Source organism: Papio anubis, chromosome 8 (genome assembly GCF_008728515.1).
Source record: "Papio anubis isolate 15944 chromosome 8, Panubis1.0, whole genome shotgun sequence".
Classification (NCBI taxonomy): Eukaryota; Metazoa; Chordata; class Mammalia; order Primates; family Cercopithecidae; genus Papio; species Papio anubis.
The window spans coordinates 107,614,369-107,631,830 of record NC_044983.1 but is presented as its reverse complement, the minus strand read 5'-3'; the positions used below and the strand labels follow the sequence as shown (position 1 = coordinate 107,631,830).

At 33.7% G+C, this 17,462-nt stretch overlaps 1 protein-coding gene across 6 annotated transcripts in view; it reads left to right on the top strand.

The window, feature by feature from the left end:
- CSMD3 (CUB and Sushi multiple domains 3) overlaps positions 1-17,462 on the top strand; it is a 1,287,556-nt gene that overhangs the window by 1,173,194 nt on the left and 96,900 nt on the right. For all 6 annotated transcript variants that reach the window (XM_021942876.2, XM_031650139.1, XM_031650136.1 and 3 more), the window contains 4 exons: positions 1,184-1,393; positions 5,127-5,315; positions 6,051-6,228; positions 7,405-7,550. In XM_021942876.2, the coding sequence (XP_021798568.2) occupies positions 1,184-1,393; positions 5,127-5,315; positions 6,051-6,228; positions 7,405-7,550 (723 nt within the window). The remainder of the gene's footprint in view (positions 1-1,183; positions 1,394-5,126; positions 5,316-6,050; positions 6,229-7,404; positions 7,551-17,462) is intronic.

Below are 17,462 nucleotides of genomic sequence, written 5' to 3'. Positions count from 1 at the left end.
TCTGTGACTCACTTTCCTCATTCTCATGAAATGGTGAGAATTAAATAAGTTAGCATATATAAATCACTTACGGCAGTTAATATATATAATGCACAGCAAATATAAATAACTTAAAACATTCACTGCATATCAGATTTTATTATAAATAATTTGGAGAGTGGTAATAGTAAGAAAAACATCAAATTTACTAAAATTGAGTGTTAAATTAATTAAGCAAACATACTTTTTTTTTTTTTTTTGAGACGGAGTCTTGCTCTGTCACCCAGGCTGGAGTGCAGTGGCCAGATCTCAGCTCACTGCAAGCTCCGCCTCCCGGGTTCACGCCATTCTCCTGCCTCAGCCTCCCGAGTAGCTGGGACTACAGGCGCCCGCCACCTCGCCCGGCTAGTTTTTTTGTATTTTTAGTAGAGACGGGGTTTCACCGTGTTAGCCAGGATGGTCTCGATCTCCTGACCTCGTGATCCGCCCGTCTCGGCCTCCCAAAGTGCTGGGATTACAGGCTTGAGCCACCGCGCCCGGCCGCAAACATACTTTAAGATTTTTTTATCCCAGAGACATTTCACTGTCTCATATTTTAGTTATGCTTATAAAGATATTGAGATTACATTGCAATATGACCACATATAACAATGGTCACCAGATTTTACTGAAGTTATTATATAAAAGCTTGCATAAAGAGCACCCTTTAAATTATATACAAGTTATATTTCTGAGAAGTTAATTTCTCTCCTATGAATCAATAACTTCTAATGCAATTGCAAAATCTATGTTAGTATATTACAAATTTGCAATTATTTTCAACCTTAGATTGACCTTTTACATAACACAAATTAGGCCAAAAGTGACCTTTTCCTCTAAAAATTAGTTTATGTAATTTAAAGGGTATTAAAGAATAAGAAAGCCACCTTTTTGGATCATTTTCCATACAGTGACATTATAGTGAAATGAAAGATTTTTCCTTTTAACTAATAATGGACATGTGAGAGCAGTATTCTTTTACTTTGAACCTTAGCAAAATTAGCTGTCCTAGGCAGACAGCAAATCCATGACTCAGATCTTGAGATTATGCCTCTTGACTTAAATGCAAACATATCTAAGTAACTTGATGTGATTGTGTGTGTATATATTTATGTTTAATTTGGTAAAACAAATAAAGTAGCATTATGTTTGTTTTCTTCTTCAGGTGTACATCTCCAGTTTGTAAATTTTTCTACAGAAACCATACATGATTATTTGGAAGTACGAAGTGGATCCTCAGAAACTAGTACTGTTATTGGCCGGCTTAGTGGTCCTCAAATACCATCTTCCTTATTCAGTACCACCCATGAAACCAGCTTGTATTTTCACAGTGACTATTCACAAAACAAACAAGGGTTTCATATTGTATACCAAGGTAAGAGAAATAATAAAAAGTGAAAGTTTATATAACTCCAAATCAGCTATTAGAAATATTTAACTGAGTCTATTTTCTGTATTCTGCTTTAGAAAGAAAAAAACAAAAAAACAAAAAACTTAAGCCAAGGTAAGCTTCAATTAGGAAGATTTTTAGAGCAATGCAACTCTCTGGAGAATGGGGGACATAGGGAGAATGATGTCTCTCTGAGACTTTTGAAAATCCTAACCATGAAACAGGATTGAATTAGTCTTAAGTTAATACACAATTAATTAAGCAAGGCATGGCAAATAAACAAGTCCAGCTGGACAGCAAAGATTTATCTTTGCTTTTATATTAAAAGGAATATATTGAAAATATATTTTGTATTATTCATATAATGTATTATGTAAAATTTTCTTTTACTTTATAGTGATAGACTAATATGACATTCCTTCATTTTGTTCTATTGTCATGAGAATATAAATACTTTGATAATCATGTTATATTAGACCTATCTCTCAAACAGAACTGCTGCATAACCTTGAGCAAAATTTTTATCTCTTTTGAGTGAAGGGTTTCGGCATAAGTAGAGCTAGGCTCAAATGTTGATTCTTCCTATTCTATCTAACGTGGCCTCGGCCTTGCTCTCCATTTGCTCACGTGCATAATGGAGTTAATTATACTAACTTTCAGATAAGTTGTATTGAACTTTTTATTATAAAACGTATGTAAGGTATATTCCATGATGTACATCATTTGTAATTACTCAGTACATTTTAGCTATTATTTCATGTCTTATATGTATATATTCTGTTAAAATTAAATATTAAAATTATGATGATATTTTACATAGTAAAGTGTATTTCTAAAAGCTGAAATTTTTAATCGAAATAACCTAAAATTTTATTACATCTCTGCCCTAATTATTGAAGGACTTTATGTAATGCTTTTGTATCTGAGTTCCTTAAGAACAGGGAATTGGGTTGTTCATTGGCGTATCCATAAGTACCTAGAACAGTAAGCACAATAAATATTTGCTAAAGTATCTACCAGAAAGGAAATTTGAAAGTAGCTAAGATAGAGATAGGTCTTAAATATCAAATTACATGGATCTGAAATAATTATAATTTGTATTATACTTGTATGCATAATGTAAGAACACTACATTTCACATTATCACTCTTATAAAATAGGAGTCATTTCAATCACCTCCCAGCACACTGAATTTACCATGCTTACAAGGAAAGTAGTTATTTTTATAACAATCAGGTAATTGATTGAGTTTCTCTTCTTTGCTGCTAGAAGACTCAGAACCATATTTGTGATACACTTTAGCAAGTGTACATGGCCTTATGCCAAGTTCTTTGCCATGCACCTTAAACCTGACTACACCTGCTGTTTTCCTATTCTCATTTTCCCTCTACCTCTCAAAATAATATTTTTATTTGAATGATGTAAAACTAGAATTCAAACTTTATTAATTCTGATTTTTTTCAGTTAATATATTCTTGAAAAATAATTCATTATTGACATAATAAAAGTGTTAAAGATATAAATTTTTTTCACTGTTACTGGCATATTATTAACATGAGCCGTAATGTATTACAATGATGAGGAGATGTTATTTGTGAATCACACTGAGTTTTAAAATGGTTTCGTTTTGTGCTACATTTATGTAGCTAACCTAGTGCATTTTAAAGAAATAGTTAACATATATATTCACAGAGTCAATATTATTTTTGGATTGATCTTGTGGTTAAATTTTAAGAACTTTCTGAATTTGGAAAAATTATACTGTACAATTAAGTGTACCATTCTACTGAAGGAATCAGTTTGAAAATTAATGTTATTACTGACAAGATTATTAAGTTTGGTAAGTCCTGTTTGTCACCGGTACAAGGTTGTGACTGCAAGTTGTCCAGGTTCTTCACTTTTTGAATAAAGAATTGTACAAAACGCCCAGCAAAGCAAAGAAAGAATGAAGCAACAAAAGAACGAAAGCAGGGATTTATTGAAAATGAAAGTTCACTCCCAGTGTGGGAGCAGGCCGACCAGTGGCTCAAGGGCCCAGATACAGAATCTTTTTGGGTCCAAATACCCCCAGAAGTTTCCCATTGGCCACTTCATGCTCACCTCATGTAAATGAAGTGGTAGCCTGCAATGAGTCTGATCTGAAAGCAGCCATCCAGAAGCTGAAGTGAAGTTACAAAGGTCACACTGCTGTGCAAATATCTGATTGGTTCCAGAAAACAACCTAATGCTTTTTGCAGCCAATCAGAGGCTAACGTGAAGTTGCAAAGTTATACTTCTATGCAAACGAAGACTCAGTCTGATTGGTTGCAAACAGCCAATTTCTCATCTGCCGGGCTGAAAAGGTGAGGGGTTTGCAGATGGAATTGCCTCTGGTGCTTTTGCTACTTAGGCGAGTAAAGTTAGGGTTTTCCTTTCAATTTAGTTTGAGGAAGTCCGAGTTGGAAAGCCTTAGGTTCCCTGCCTTCAGCCCTATTCTCCTGCCTCATTGTATTGTATATAATATTAGAATGGGAACTTTCTCCTGAATGCTTAAAATCTATTTTCTATACTTATTAAACTAAAAGCATGGAGTAGAAACTGAAAGGGTATGTTTAATAGAATAATATATTCCAACTCCTAATGATCCATTCCTAATACACATTTGTCTTAAGTTGGAATGATAACGCTTTCTAATATATTTTTGTGTAGAATATTTTTTGTGTTGAATATTAATTAAAATGAAAAGGACACATTAAGAATAAAAGCACTTAACGTTTTAAAGAATTTATTCATTAATTCTGAAACCTTTAGTCCTAAAAATGTGAGCTATATTTTAATAAACAACAGGATAATCTATTCAACTCAAATGTAATTTTTTATCTGAGGAATATAAAATTTTAATGGTTAGGTAAGGAAGTAGTCTTTAATTTTCAGCAATTTAAATTTTACTAATTAGAATACAATTTTGAATTATTAATAAAAAAGTTTCAAATATTGATATTATATGAGTATAGGCCCTGCTCATAGTTCTAACATTTATTTAGTAATGTTTATTTAACACCTACTCTGTGAAAGGCAATAGCCAAGGCTTTGAGATATGATGATAGTACAAACAAGATCTCATACAAAATGTAGAGCAAGAGAAGTATGAACAAATAAACAAGCAATTATACTGCCTTGCCAAAATTATCCCATAACTGAAGTACAAAGTTTATTTTATATTAAAATGAAATGTTTTTCCAGTGCTTTATTTTACAAGCTAACTTCTTTTAAATTAACTCAACAGAAGTATATTGTGATCTGCAGAAAAGCAATTAGTAAAACAAACTGTAAAAAGGCTCAGAATTAGGCTTATACATATTCTTACTGCATTCTGTGTACTTATAATCAGAAGCAATTGCATTCTATGGAAGAGAATCAGAATATATTCGATTAAAATTGTAGCTTTAAGAAGAGTGTACATTTTCATTAAAACATAATTTAATTGGGTTGCACAAGTAGGTGAAGAAAGCATGCATTTTTATGAATCGTGCTAACATTTTAAATATGAAAATTGTAGACATGAGAAGAAATTTTTGTCACAGGTCATTGACAGCATTTATCATAAACCTGAATTGCTATTTATAATCAACTACAAGTAGCATCACATCTATTTGTAAGTTGCAAAATTGCTCTAGTACCCTATCTGTGGCCTCTGAAATTTGGAAAGAAAAAATGTCTTTCTTTTTCCTCTTTCCAGCCTATCAGTTGCAAAGCTGTCCTGATCCACGCCCGTTTCGAAATGGTTTTGTAATTGGTAATGATTTTACTGTGGGTCAAACCATTTCATTTGAATGTTTCCCAGGATACACATTAATTGGAAATTCAGCTCTCACGTGCCTTCATGGTGTCAGTCGTAACTGGAATCATCCACTTCCAAGGTGTGAAGGTATGCTTCTACCTTGAAACTATCTTTTAGGTGATATCATCTGTTTTTAATATTGTTTTGGCACTTTTCACTTGTCTTCCTCTTCCAATAGCATGCTAAATATATAGTCTCTCAGCTGAAGATATTTTTTAAACCCCTGAGGCTCCATAATGAATAACAATTTTATCATTATTGGCAGGAGTCCTAACCTTTCCTACTGGGAGTGAAAAAAACAGTTGATTCACACTTTAGAGCTTTTCTTATGTGTGTGGGGAAGGGAAGGGGGTGCATGTGGGTTTGTATGTATTTAAGTCATTCTTATATAAACCACTAACCCAGATACTGCTACTGAGTTCCTTTCCTCTAGAAAAACCTTTGAAATAAAAGGCTTCAAACCTCCTGTAAGGCCTTATATGTACACATAGTAAGAGGCAAATGAAAGTTAAAGTCTTTGCATTGATATAAAATATTTAAATAATAGAGAAGACAATGTAATTGAAAATAGAGAAGACAATGTAATTTACTAATCTAGTGATCATTAATAATTATTTAGCATAACTCATGTGGCAAAATAAAGAAAAGTTGACTGTATTTTGTGCACTGTTGCCAACTTCATTATATATACCTCAACTGAAGTAAAAACAAAGCATAAATGTGTTTCATAATGCTTAAGATACTTGAAATGTTTGCCTTTTCCTCCATAGTCAGTTTATTGTTATTTTTAAATATTATTTTGTTTTGTTATGTTTTCCATAGCTCTTTGTGGTGGGAATATAACTGCAATGAATGGCACCATTTATTCTCCTGGGTATCCCGATGAATATCCAAATTTTCAAGATTGTTTTTGGCTTGTAAGAGTACCCCCTGGGAATGGCATCTACATCAATTTTACTGTCCTTCAAACAGAACCAATATATGATTTCATTACTGTATGGTAAGTCAGGACTATTGCTATTGATTTATTCAACTATGTATACAGTAAAACAAGGTTGGAATAAAAATATATCACAATACTCTGTTATAAATTCTCGTCTGATATTTGAATTGAAGTGAGTAACTGAGACTGACAGTATGTGTCTTGTAGAATTTCACACACAAGAGAAATAGGTTGTGGCTTATTTGCCCCACGAACTAGGTAAATATTGTGGAATAAAGACTTCATAGGTGAAAACAAGATTTAAAGATATTATTAAATTAATGTGCTAAAACAGGGAGTTAACAGACTAAGTTTACAGTATGGAAGTTCTCTATTTACAAAAGTCAGTGGAATTTAAGAAATTATAATTATTTAATATAACTAGTGGATCCCTGTCATAAAAATTAATTGTATTAGTCTTGTCAGTTGAAACATCTTTATTTAAAAATACATTAAGGCTGGGTGCAGTGGTTCACATCTGCAATCTCAGCACTCTGGGAGGCCACAGCGGGAGCATCTCTTCATCCCAAGAGTTCAATACCAGCCTGGGCAACGTAGTGAGACCCTGTCTCTAGAAAAAATAAAAAATTAGCCAGACATGGTGGCATGCGCCTGTGGTCCCAGCTATTCAGGAGGCTGAGGTGAGAGGATCCCTTGAGCCTGGGAGTTCAAGAGTTCAGTGAGCTGTGATCATCCTACTGCACTCCAGCGTGGGCAATGGAGTGAGAACCTGTCTCTAAACAAATAAATAAATAAATACAAATATATTAAAGAAAGTGTCTGAATTAATAATTAACAACTGATAATTTGTTCATCTGAGTTCTAAGAGTTGTAACTTTAACAGTCTGTGATTCTCAAGACTGTTGCTGAAGAAAATAAAAGGGGGAAAACCTCAAGCATTTAAAAGCACTAGAGTTTTGCTAAAAAAACAAAGACAATGTATTAATTATAACTAATATGAGTGCATTCCATTTAGGTCAAAAATGTAATCTATTTTTATACTTTACATTTAAAAATATGTGGTCACCTACATAGATATAAAATATATTATTTGCACTCATTGGTTAGCTTCCTGCATCTTTATTATTGATATGTTAGAATATAAATATATGCAATACCTTTATTGAACTTCGTTCAAAACTACTTCCAAAATCAATCTCGATCTCTCCTCCTTTCCCAATCCTTGTCTCATAGGGATGGACCAGACCAAAACTCACCTCAGATCGGTCAGTTCAGTGGCAATACCGCTTTGGAATCAGTCTACAGTACTTCAAATCAGATTCTAATCAAATTCCACAGTGATTTCACAACAAGTGGCTTTTTTGTGCTCAGTTATCATGGTTGGTATTATCTGAGAGTTCCTATTTCATTTGGTACTGTTTAATTTGTTCTGGAAAAAATTGAATGTAATATATATTTAACCAATGATTGAAAAGGTATTAAATTTGGAAATTTTATAATCACAGTAACTTTAGCATTTCAAACACATTTCCTTGCAAAAGATGACCTCTTCTAAGTATTCAGGGACGTTAAAATGTGAGCAAATGGATATAGGAGATAAATCAGTCAGTAATTACCCAGTGGAAAATAATCATTTTTGCATGAAAACCAATAAAAGAGAACCAGCTGTTCATACTTTATTGCATGTAATTTTGAGACATCAATAGATTTTTTTTCCTATACAAAATGTTTAATCTATTCAACCTGCTGTGAATCTTTCTAAAATTAGCATTCAGTATCTTTATGCTTTGGATCACATTACTCATTCATTTATACTCTTGTTTCAAAACTGTGTCTATTCTAGAATCTTACAGTTTTAAGTGACTATTCCAGATCATTCAGTTCATAGCTTTTACTGCTGTGGAATAATTTATGTATAGTCTCAATTTTATTTCATTGTATAGGGTCCTTTGTTCTGGGCTCTGTATTCATAAGCTTAACTTTTTGAAAGGACATTGAGAAGGTTTCACAGAGGTGTTTCTCTTCTTTATTTTTTTTTAAATCCTTAATCAATTGTGTTCCATTATCAATAAGAAAATGGTTATTTATCTATAATGATACATCCTTTTATCTGCTATGACCATAGTCTCATTAAAACACATTCTGCCTCATATAACTTAGTCAGACTAATTCCATGGGCATTTCACAAGACCAATAATCTACTAAATTAAGTTTGCAAAAATTATATGAAAATGTGAGGATGGACAGGTGCTTTACCCATTACATAATGTATGACTTAGCGTTTCACCTTTTTAATATAAAGTAGCTAAATATTTGATACTTAAAGCTTATATTCCGTGAAAAATATTGTAAATCAACTGTGATTGTGTTCAAAGACATTTAAAGCACATTGTATCTAGTCAGAAGTTGATCATAAAATGTTTGAGTTGCTTAATTTGAGCACTTATCAGTCAATTAGATGGTATCTAATTAGTTTATCTGTAGTGATCCACTGTCATCCAGACTAATATGCAATCCAACATAACCAATTGCAAAGTCAGGGATTCAGTCTATGGCCATACCACCCTGAATGTGCTGATCTCATCTGGAAAGTTGGGTATTCAGTCAGACAACTTTTATTTGGGGTGTTTTTTTAAAAAAAAATATTTTTTTTTGCCTTTCCTACTGAGTTGACCATTAATGCTGGCAGTTTGTAGATATAGCCTAAAGCTGAAACAATAGAATTATTACTTTGATAATCACAACTCAGGAACTAATACATTATCATTAAGATAAAAAAATGAATTAGTTGCCAAACTATATTATGTACATTTATCTCCACAAGGATTTCTACTTAATTTTTTCAAATCTTTTTATGTACTGCTTGCAATCATAAAGAAAGGACTATTCACTGAAGAACTATAAATATCCTCAAGATAACCCTACAGGAAGTATAAAATTTTTATAAAATTTAGGAGACATTTCAAGGGGAAAATATTATCAAAGGAAAGGATGTCAGTGTTGTATGTTTGTGTGTGTGTGTGTGTAGGAGACAGAATGTGCACATTCATATAAAAATATGTGGATAATAGATATCTACACATAAACACAAAATCTTAATGTGGATTTAAACATACACATATATGAATATATAAACATATATCCTCATTTCAAAATGTTTCACTTGACTTTTGCAAGTGGGTTTTGAGACATGTGTGATAGAAATGGAATTGCTTAAGAATAAAGCAGGTCAAGGTCAGGTGCAGTGGCTCATGCCTATAATCCCAGCACTTTGGGAGACCAAGGCAGGAGGATTACCTGAGGTCAGGAGTTCGAGACCAGCCTGTTCCACATGGTGAAATCCCATCTCTACTAAAAATACAAAATTAGCCAGGCATAGTGGCTCATCCCTGTAATCCCAGCTACTCAGGTGGCTGAGGCAGGAGAATCTCTTGAACCCGGGAGGCGGAGGTTGCAGTGAGCCAAGATGGTGCCATTGCACTCCAGCCTGGAAAACAAGAGTGAAACTCTATCTCTAAACAAACAAACAAACAAACAAACAAACAACAGATCAAATATTCATTTAGCCCTTTATTTTCTATTTGACCTTGGACAAGTTACACTTTGATCTCTACTTTCCTCAGCTATAAAACAATATTATAGAATTGCTGAGAGGATTAAATGTCATATTATATATGTATAATTTACTCCAATTACTGGCATGTATTAGGTTGAACCAATTTTTGTCAAAAAGTCCTATGGGCAATTTTATATAGCTCAACTGTAGAAATATTGTAATTGTTAATATTGTCAGCTTTACATTGAGGAGACATTTTGAGAACTGGAGATAATTGATAATATACAGTTAGCATAATGCCTGGCAGAGCAGATGTTCAGTAAATATCTGTTTCCATACCATATCTTATCTCACATTTTAGATTTTTCAAATAGGACATTCATTCATTAGATTTTATAATATGGTGCAAAAAAAAAAAAAAAAAATGCCAGAGCCTAATGAAGGCTAATGTTTGAATCAACAGCTATGGAGATTCCACTCAAATTTTAAAATAAACTTGAAGTTTGGGAGCATAGCCAGAGTTCATGTTAAAAATTGACTGATACTTTCAATTTGTCTAGCCCTAATAGGATAACTTTTCTAAAGCACTGCTTTCATCCTTACCTGCCTTTTCAAGAATGCATGAGGCCTACAGTAAATCTAATTTAAAGCTACCCTATAATCCAGTTCACTGATTCTTACTCTCCAGTCCCTACACAACTTCAGTCAGGTTGGTTTCCTCACTGCCTCCTGAACTTCCATTCTTAAATCACATCTTTGTCTCCATCATAACTACTCTTGGTTTCTTAACTCATCTTCAGTTATTTAAGTCTTTTTATGTTAAGTCCCATATCCTCCACTTCTTAATAATTTGAACTCATGGTGATCACTGCCATCACCTCTGTGATTACACTTACTTTTCTTACCAAACTTTTGAAAACTTAATTACAATATGGTGTATTATTTTATAAGCCTTATGAGTTTATTAAGTGAGTGTTTTTTGAGGATACAAATTTCTTGTTCTTATCCTTTTTATATTTTTTTATTGACTGTATTTTAGTGTTACAGTGGGAAGTGTGTGTTCAGTCTCTTTAAAAAGTTGTTGGTATTTATTTGAGCTGTGTTAGTAATAACTTTTAAAAATATCATTTTAGAATTACTAAATGTGTAATTCTAAATCACATCCTCCTTAACAAAAACAACAAGATATGCCTGTTAATACTAATTTGAGCTATAGGCTCAATGTCAAAATGAAGTCTCATAATAGTAAAAAATTGGTCAAATTATTTGTAATTTTTGATAAATAAACTGAGTATATAATTCATTATAAGCTTAACACTTATTTTAAGCTGGTTGAGTATACCTAATCTTTGAATGATTTACTCACCCACCCAGTTTTCTTTATATCCTCTTAGACTTGATAGTTACTTCTGATATCCCTTGCTTAATAATTCAGAAGTGATTTTCTCAAGAATTGTATATTTATTTTATAAGGTTGACAGTTCAATATTTTTGTGTATTTTCTTAAGGTCACGTTGATTATTTAAGTTTTATTTATTAATATATTTTTAATATACTTGAAAAGAGAAGAAAAAAATGTGTGTTTTTCTCTCTAACCTAACTTCCTTTATGAGATCCAGGCAGCCATCTGTCTTTTATAAAACATCACCTTCATAAAGTCTTTTATGATCAAAAATAACATTCATAAAAAAGCTTTGCAAAATGAAAGCTCTCTGCAATGAAAAAATAGGACAGGCGTAAATGCTGAGGCACTTTACCTCAGATATCATATATTTTTCTCATTTGAGGAAATGTTTTTGTCTCTCTTTGTGTTGCTATAACTATGGTTTCCTAAAGTAAGAACCACATTTTTTTTCATATCTGCTGTAGAGTCAAGATGAGGTTGGTTTATAATTAATAATAATATTCAGTCCTAATTAATGACCCCCTAAAAGATAAATTACCCAAAATAAATTTAACTGAGTGTTCTTTTTGCAGTGACTTTGTATAACCATCACTATATTAGTGGTAACAACCATTTATTGAAAATTTAATATGCTGAGCACTGTGCTAGGTGCTTTCCATGTATTATTGCTAATTTTCATAATAACCCTATGAGGTAAGTATTATTATCTTCATTTTAATAATGAACAAACTGAGTGAAAAACCACACAACCTACATAAAACCAGAGAACCAATAAGAAGAAAGGCTAGTTGAAATTCAAAATAGGTCTGCCTGACTTCAAAGAATGATCCGTTTTTGAAAAATCAAAACAACAATAACAACAGCTAAAATCCATTGTATTCTTATTAAGTGCCAGGCAATGTTCTAAGCTGGTATTATCTTATGAATAGATTATATTTAATGGTATATAAACCCAATTGTTCTTTAAACATTTAGTCAAAGTGATTTTCAGTTTTAGCAATATGATGGGTCATCTCATTTTCTCAATATGCCTCCTAATTATAACTTGGAGCTTTAAGCTTCTTATTGCTTCATTTCCCAAAGATCTACAAAGTAGTAATAGTACATTGATAGATTTATCACAGCTCAGTGTATTCTTTATAGTTTCTAAAATGTGCTGTGGTCACTGGGCCAAGAGAAAGTAAAAGTTTTGTTGAGATCTGACTTGTGTCACTCAAAATAATCGGCAACTAGAGTATAGCCACAATATGTATTTGCTAATTTAATACAGAAGTTATGTTATGGTGTTTAAGCCAATTATCCAGGATACTCGATTTTTCTAATATCAATGTATTAGGGAAATTCACTTTCTATGTGGAAGATTTTCTTAGCATAATATGATTTAATAATTATGTTATTCATTATTTTCTGTTATTAGCACATTTTCTATTGAAGAATGAGTTGATTACATAATGACTCATTATTTTTAAGAAATGTATTTAAAAGGCCTGTAATGTGTTTCAGGTCATCTTTTATGGTTATGCTACTTTTACAATAAATGCTGTATTTGGAAACAAGTATATTTAACTTCACAAAGTCTCATCCTAAAAGAGACTGCTGCAGATGTAAGGACATGCTTTATATAAAGCATAAATCACGATTGCCTTTAACTGTGTGACCCCTTTGCCTCACATAACCTGAAGACCTGACCTCCTTTTGTATTGTAATAACTAGAGCACAGAACCCATAAAGGGTTTTATTATTTGATGTCCAGAGAGTATGGGGGATATGGACATCAGGTAATAATGTGTGTGTGTGTGTGTGTGTGTGTGTGTATGTGTGTATAAAATGAAGCAATAGAGCTAAAAACCAAACTGCTAGAACTGTTAGGAGGAAAGGAAAAATACCACTTACTATTAGTTAAATGACTTAAATGACTACTTAATTATAACTCAAAAGACTAAAAGTCATGTCACAATTACTATCTTTTGACACTTCACTGTATGTATATGCCCAGTTGATAAAGTATGGTATTTATTTTCTTAAATATCTTACTTTCTGTTGCCTCCAGCCAAAGATTTTCAGGAACACAATTTCTGTTAAAAAAAAAAGTTAGATTTATTAACTTGTGATAATGAGTGAGACAGCATATGATGAGGGACTCTGTGATCTCAGCAAAAGTGTGTCAGTAGAATCTTGATATAGGAATTCGACTGTATGAGATGGTTTGGGGAGGAGTTCAAGGAAACATAACTTTCTTCTGGATTGGGTGCTGTCAGAAAATTGGAGCAGTTTTATGATTGGATATCTTAACTTTGTTTTCTAGAAGGTGGAGGGAATGGAATATACCTATATAATTAGTGTGGAAATACTATTCACTAAGGTTGGCTGAGGTGGAAGACTGTCATTTTGATGATTTGAACAGTGTTCTTGTTTTCTGATTATGACTATGGAAAGGTCTTATTTCTGTCTTATTTCAACGAGGTCAAAGAATTACCTTGCCTGCTGTTAGTTTTTAGGGAAATTGTTTATGTTTAACAGGAGACAATGGCCTATCAATTAGAGCCAGGTCTATATGCCAGGGAACTCAACAATGTAGAGAAGAGGCCTTTGGCACATTGTTTTTCAGATTTCAATGGGCTCAGCACTAGACAGGATACCTTAAATTAGCTGTCTGCATGTGAAGAAGACAATTCACGCAACAGACACTGAAATGTTCTTAAAATAATCCAGGAGATATCCGAATAGTTTTGTTTCACAATAGTTTCTGTTATTTCTTTTCTAGGAAAATAATAAGAGTGACTTCTTGTTGACTGTATTAGTCCATTCTCACACTGCTATAAAGAACTGCCCAAGACTTGGTAATTTATAAAGGAAAGAAGTTTAATTGATGCACAGTTCCACATGGCTTGGGAGGCCTCAGGAAACTTACAGTCATGGCGGAAGGGGAAGCAGGCACGTTTTAAATGTTGGCAGGGGAGACAGAGAGTGTGTAAAGGAGGAACTGTCAAACGCCATCAGATTTCATGAGAACTCACTCACTCTCATGAGAACAGTATGGGGGAAACCACCACCATGATCCAACCACACCCACTAGGTCCCTCCCTCAACACATGGGGCTTATGGGGATTACAACTTGAGATAAGATTTGGGTGGGGACGTAGAACCAAACCATATCGTTGATTCATTTTCATTCTTCATGATAGAAACTTTCTGTCTCTCATCTCTAAATCCAAATAAGCATTTTCTCTTGATTTCTAATATTCTCCCTTATAGAGTCAGAGAAACAAACTGAATATAAAATATTAGTGGTGTAAAAGGGATATTGTAAAGTAATTTAAACCCTGCTGGAACACACTTCTATGTTCATGTCAACCCACTGGCAGATTTTCTGCAAAATGGAAAACAAATTTATTGTTTTCTTCTCTTCATTAAAATTAAGATAGCATTAATTTCAATACACTTAGCTCTGCTTTCAAGTGAAATAGCTTAAGCTTGTTTCAGATAACTTTAAAAATAACACTGCCAAAACTGCATAACAGAACATAAAATTGTCAACGTTTGTTATCCCCAAAATCTTCCCCAAATCATGAGATTATCATACTTGAGCTAATCTGGAAGAGCACTGAAGTACACTGGGGCTTATATGGAGCTTAGAGTTTATAAGGGAAGATGCAACATTATTTCTGTCCTCTGTGAGGAATACTGTGTCCTTACTCGGCAGAAAGGTTATGTGCTTGTCCTTTTTTTGGTTTGGAGAAGGAATGGCAATTTGCCAGTGTTCTGTTGTGTCTTTTTTGAAGAAGTCTTTAATAGCGCATTGAATAGAAGTAGATACATGCAGCATTCTTTTCTGGAATTGGGTTGGATGTTTCCTTGCAAAGAAAATAGAAAATTAAAAATAACGAAAAAATGTTGCCAGAATCAAATCTTAAACCAGCTTCGAAAAACGTATTTGTTGGATGAGGAACCAGATATCTATGCACGTTGGAACAAAAACAGAGAACTATTTAAATAATAATCATCCTCAGAAGATACAGACATGTGGAATATGATGCCCTCATGTAGTTGTTAGATAGTAAATGGTGTTTAAAAGTTGGTGGGGCATGTCAGATAAAATGATTCTTCTTTTTTATTTTTTTTATTTTTTAATTTAATTTTATTATTATTTTTTTTTTTGAGACGGAGTCTCGTTCTGTCGGCCAGGCTGGAGTACAGTGACGCAATCTCGGCTCACTGCAAGCTCCGCCTCCTGGGTTCACGCCGTTTGTTCTCCTGCCTCAGCCTCCCGAGTAGCTGGGACTACAGGCGCCCGCCACCGCACCCGGCTAGTTTTTTGTATTTTTAGTAGAGACAGGGTTTCACCGTGTTAGCCAGGATGGTCTCAATCTCCTGACCTCATGATCCGCCCGTCTCGGCCTCCCAAAGTGCTGGGATTACAGGCGTGAGCCACCGCGCCGGGCAAAATGATTCTTCTAAAGAGAACATATACTTAGTTCCAATATGTGTTTTTAAAGTGTGAATACCTATTTTGTGCAGCTTTTCTGTTAATGGTCATGGCTGCAAACTGTTTCTAAATGGAACAATCCATGAAAAACATGGACTAAAATATATGCACATGCGATTTAAAATTTAGATGACATAATTTATATGACTTAACCATTTCAGTTCCACCAGTAACTGAATGTGTGACCTTGTCCACCTCATTTCACTTATTTAGGTCATCTTCCTACCACCCCTTAAGGAGTCTAGGAGAAATGATTTCTAAGATTATTTCCGGTTTGTCTATGATTCTAACCTATACAATATTGGATCTATTTGTGCCAGACCTATTTACCTTCTTCCTGAGTAACCAAAGTATATATTTTATAGAGAATGAGGTATTGTGTTAATTTGATTTATTAATTAGTATTTCTTAAGTGATTTCCAGAGCACTGTGCTAAGAGTTTTGAAACCACAGACACATATATTATATAGGATGATGAAATGTGTTGCTAAACTCATGAATTTTATACTACGACATAATGTACATCAATGTAAAACAAGGATATCTTATTTATTTATTTTATTTTATTTTATTTTTGAGACAGAGTCTCGCTCTGTCGCCCAGGCTGGAGTGCAGTGGCACAATCTCAACTGACTGCAACCTCTGCCTCTCGGGTTCAAGTGATTCTTCTGCCTCAGCTTTGCAAGTAGTTGGGATTACAGGTGTGCAACACCACACCTGGCTAATTTTTGTGTTTTTGGTAGAGACAGCTTTTCACCTGTCCCTGCAGGTGGCTGTGCTGGTCTCAAACTCCTGACCTCAAGTGATCTGCTCTCCTCAGCATCCCACAGTGCTGGGATTACAGGCGTGAGCTACTGTGCCTGGCCAATAATATCCAATTTAAATCAGAATAGAAACAAACAAGTGGTTAGATACGTTCTGCGAAGTCACATGGGTGCTTCGAATGACCCATTCTGAGGAAGGTCACGTCAGATTGAAGTTATATGTGTATCGGGTACAAACATCATCACAGCAGAAATGCTGATGCCAATGTTTGTCAAACAGGGGATGTACCCTCCCTCTTAACTGGTAATACACTCAGGCCTTATTCTAAGCACTTTATAATATTTTAACTCAATCTTGGCTTTATGTCTATTTTACAGATGAGATAACTGAAGCAGATTCTTAGCAGTTTGCCTACGGTGATGGAACTAGCAAACAGCAGACCGAGATTTGAACCATTGGTCTGGTTCTAGAGTAAATATTTGATCAGCCTGCTTTGTGCACAAATGTAGTTATCAATACAAACTGGATTATGTATATTTTTTATGATGTTGATTGGTTTGATAGAAACACATTCAGAAAGAGAAGCAGAGCCGCACAACGTTTAATTCTCTTTTGTTGCCTTCAATTACAAAACGTCTGATGCATCACATCTCACAGTCATTACACCCTTTTCTTTGACCAAGAAAGATGAGATGTCTCAATTTTATTCATAATTCTGTAAATAATTGCCAAATCAAAATGTCCTTTAGAAATAAGAAGTGAAAGTTAAGAAAAGCAGGAAGTATTAATATTTATGTTATTTATTTGTGAATATCAAATATCTTGAAGAAATAGAATCCCAATTTGATATCATAGTGGTTTATTCTTATTAAAAGATAAGCTTAAAATGCTTAAAATGTGCCAGACAGTATTCCAAGTGCTTTGCATGTGTAAACCCATTTGATTCTCATAACTGCCCTTTGGGATGGCATAAAATTATTACTATTTTATAAATGAGGAAAGCAAGGTGGAAAGATAAATAACTTGCCCAAGTGTTCCCAATTTTTAAGTGTTCAAAACAGGATTTGAACTCAAAGAGC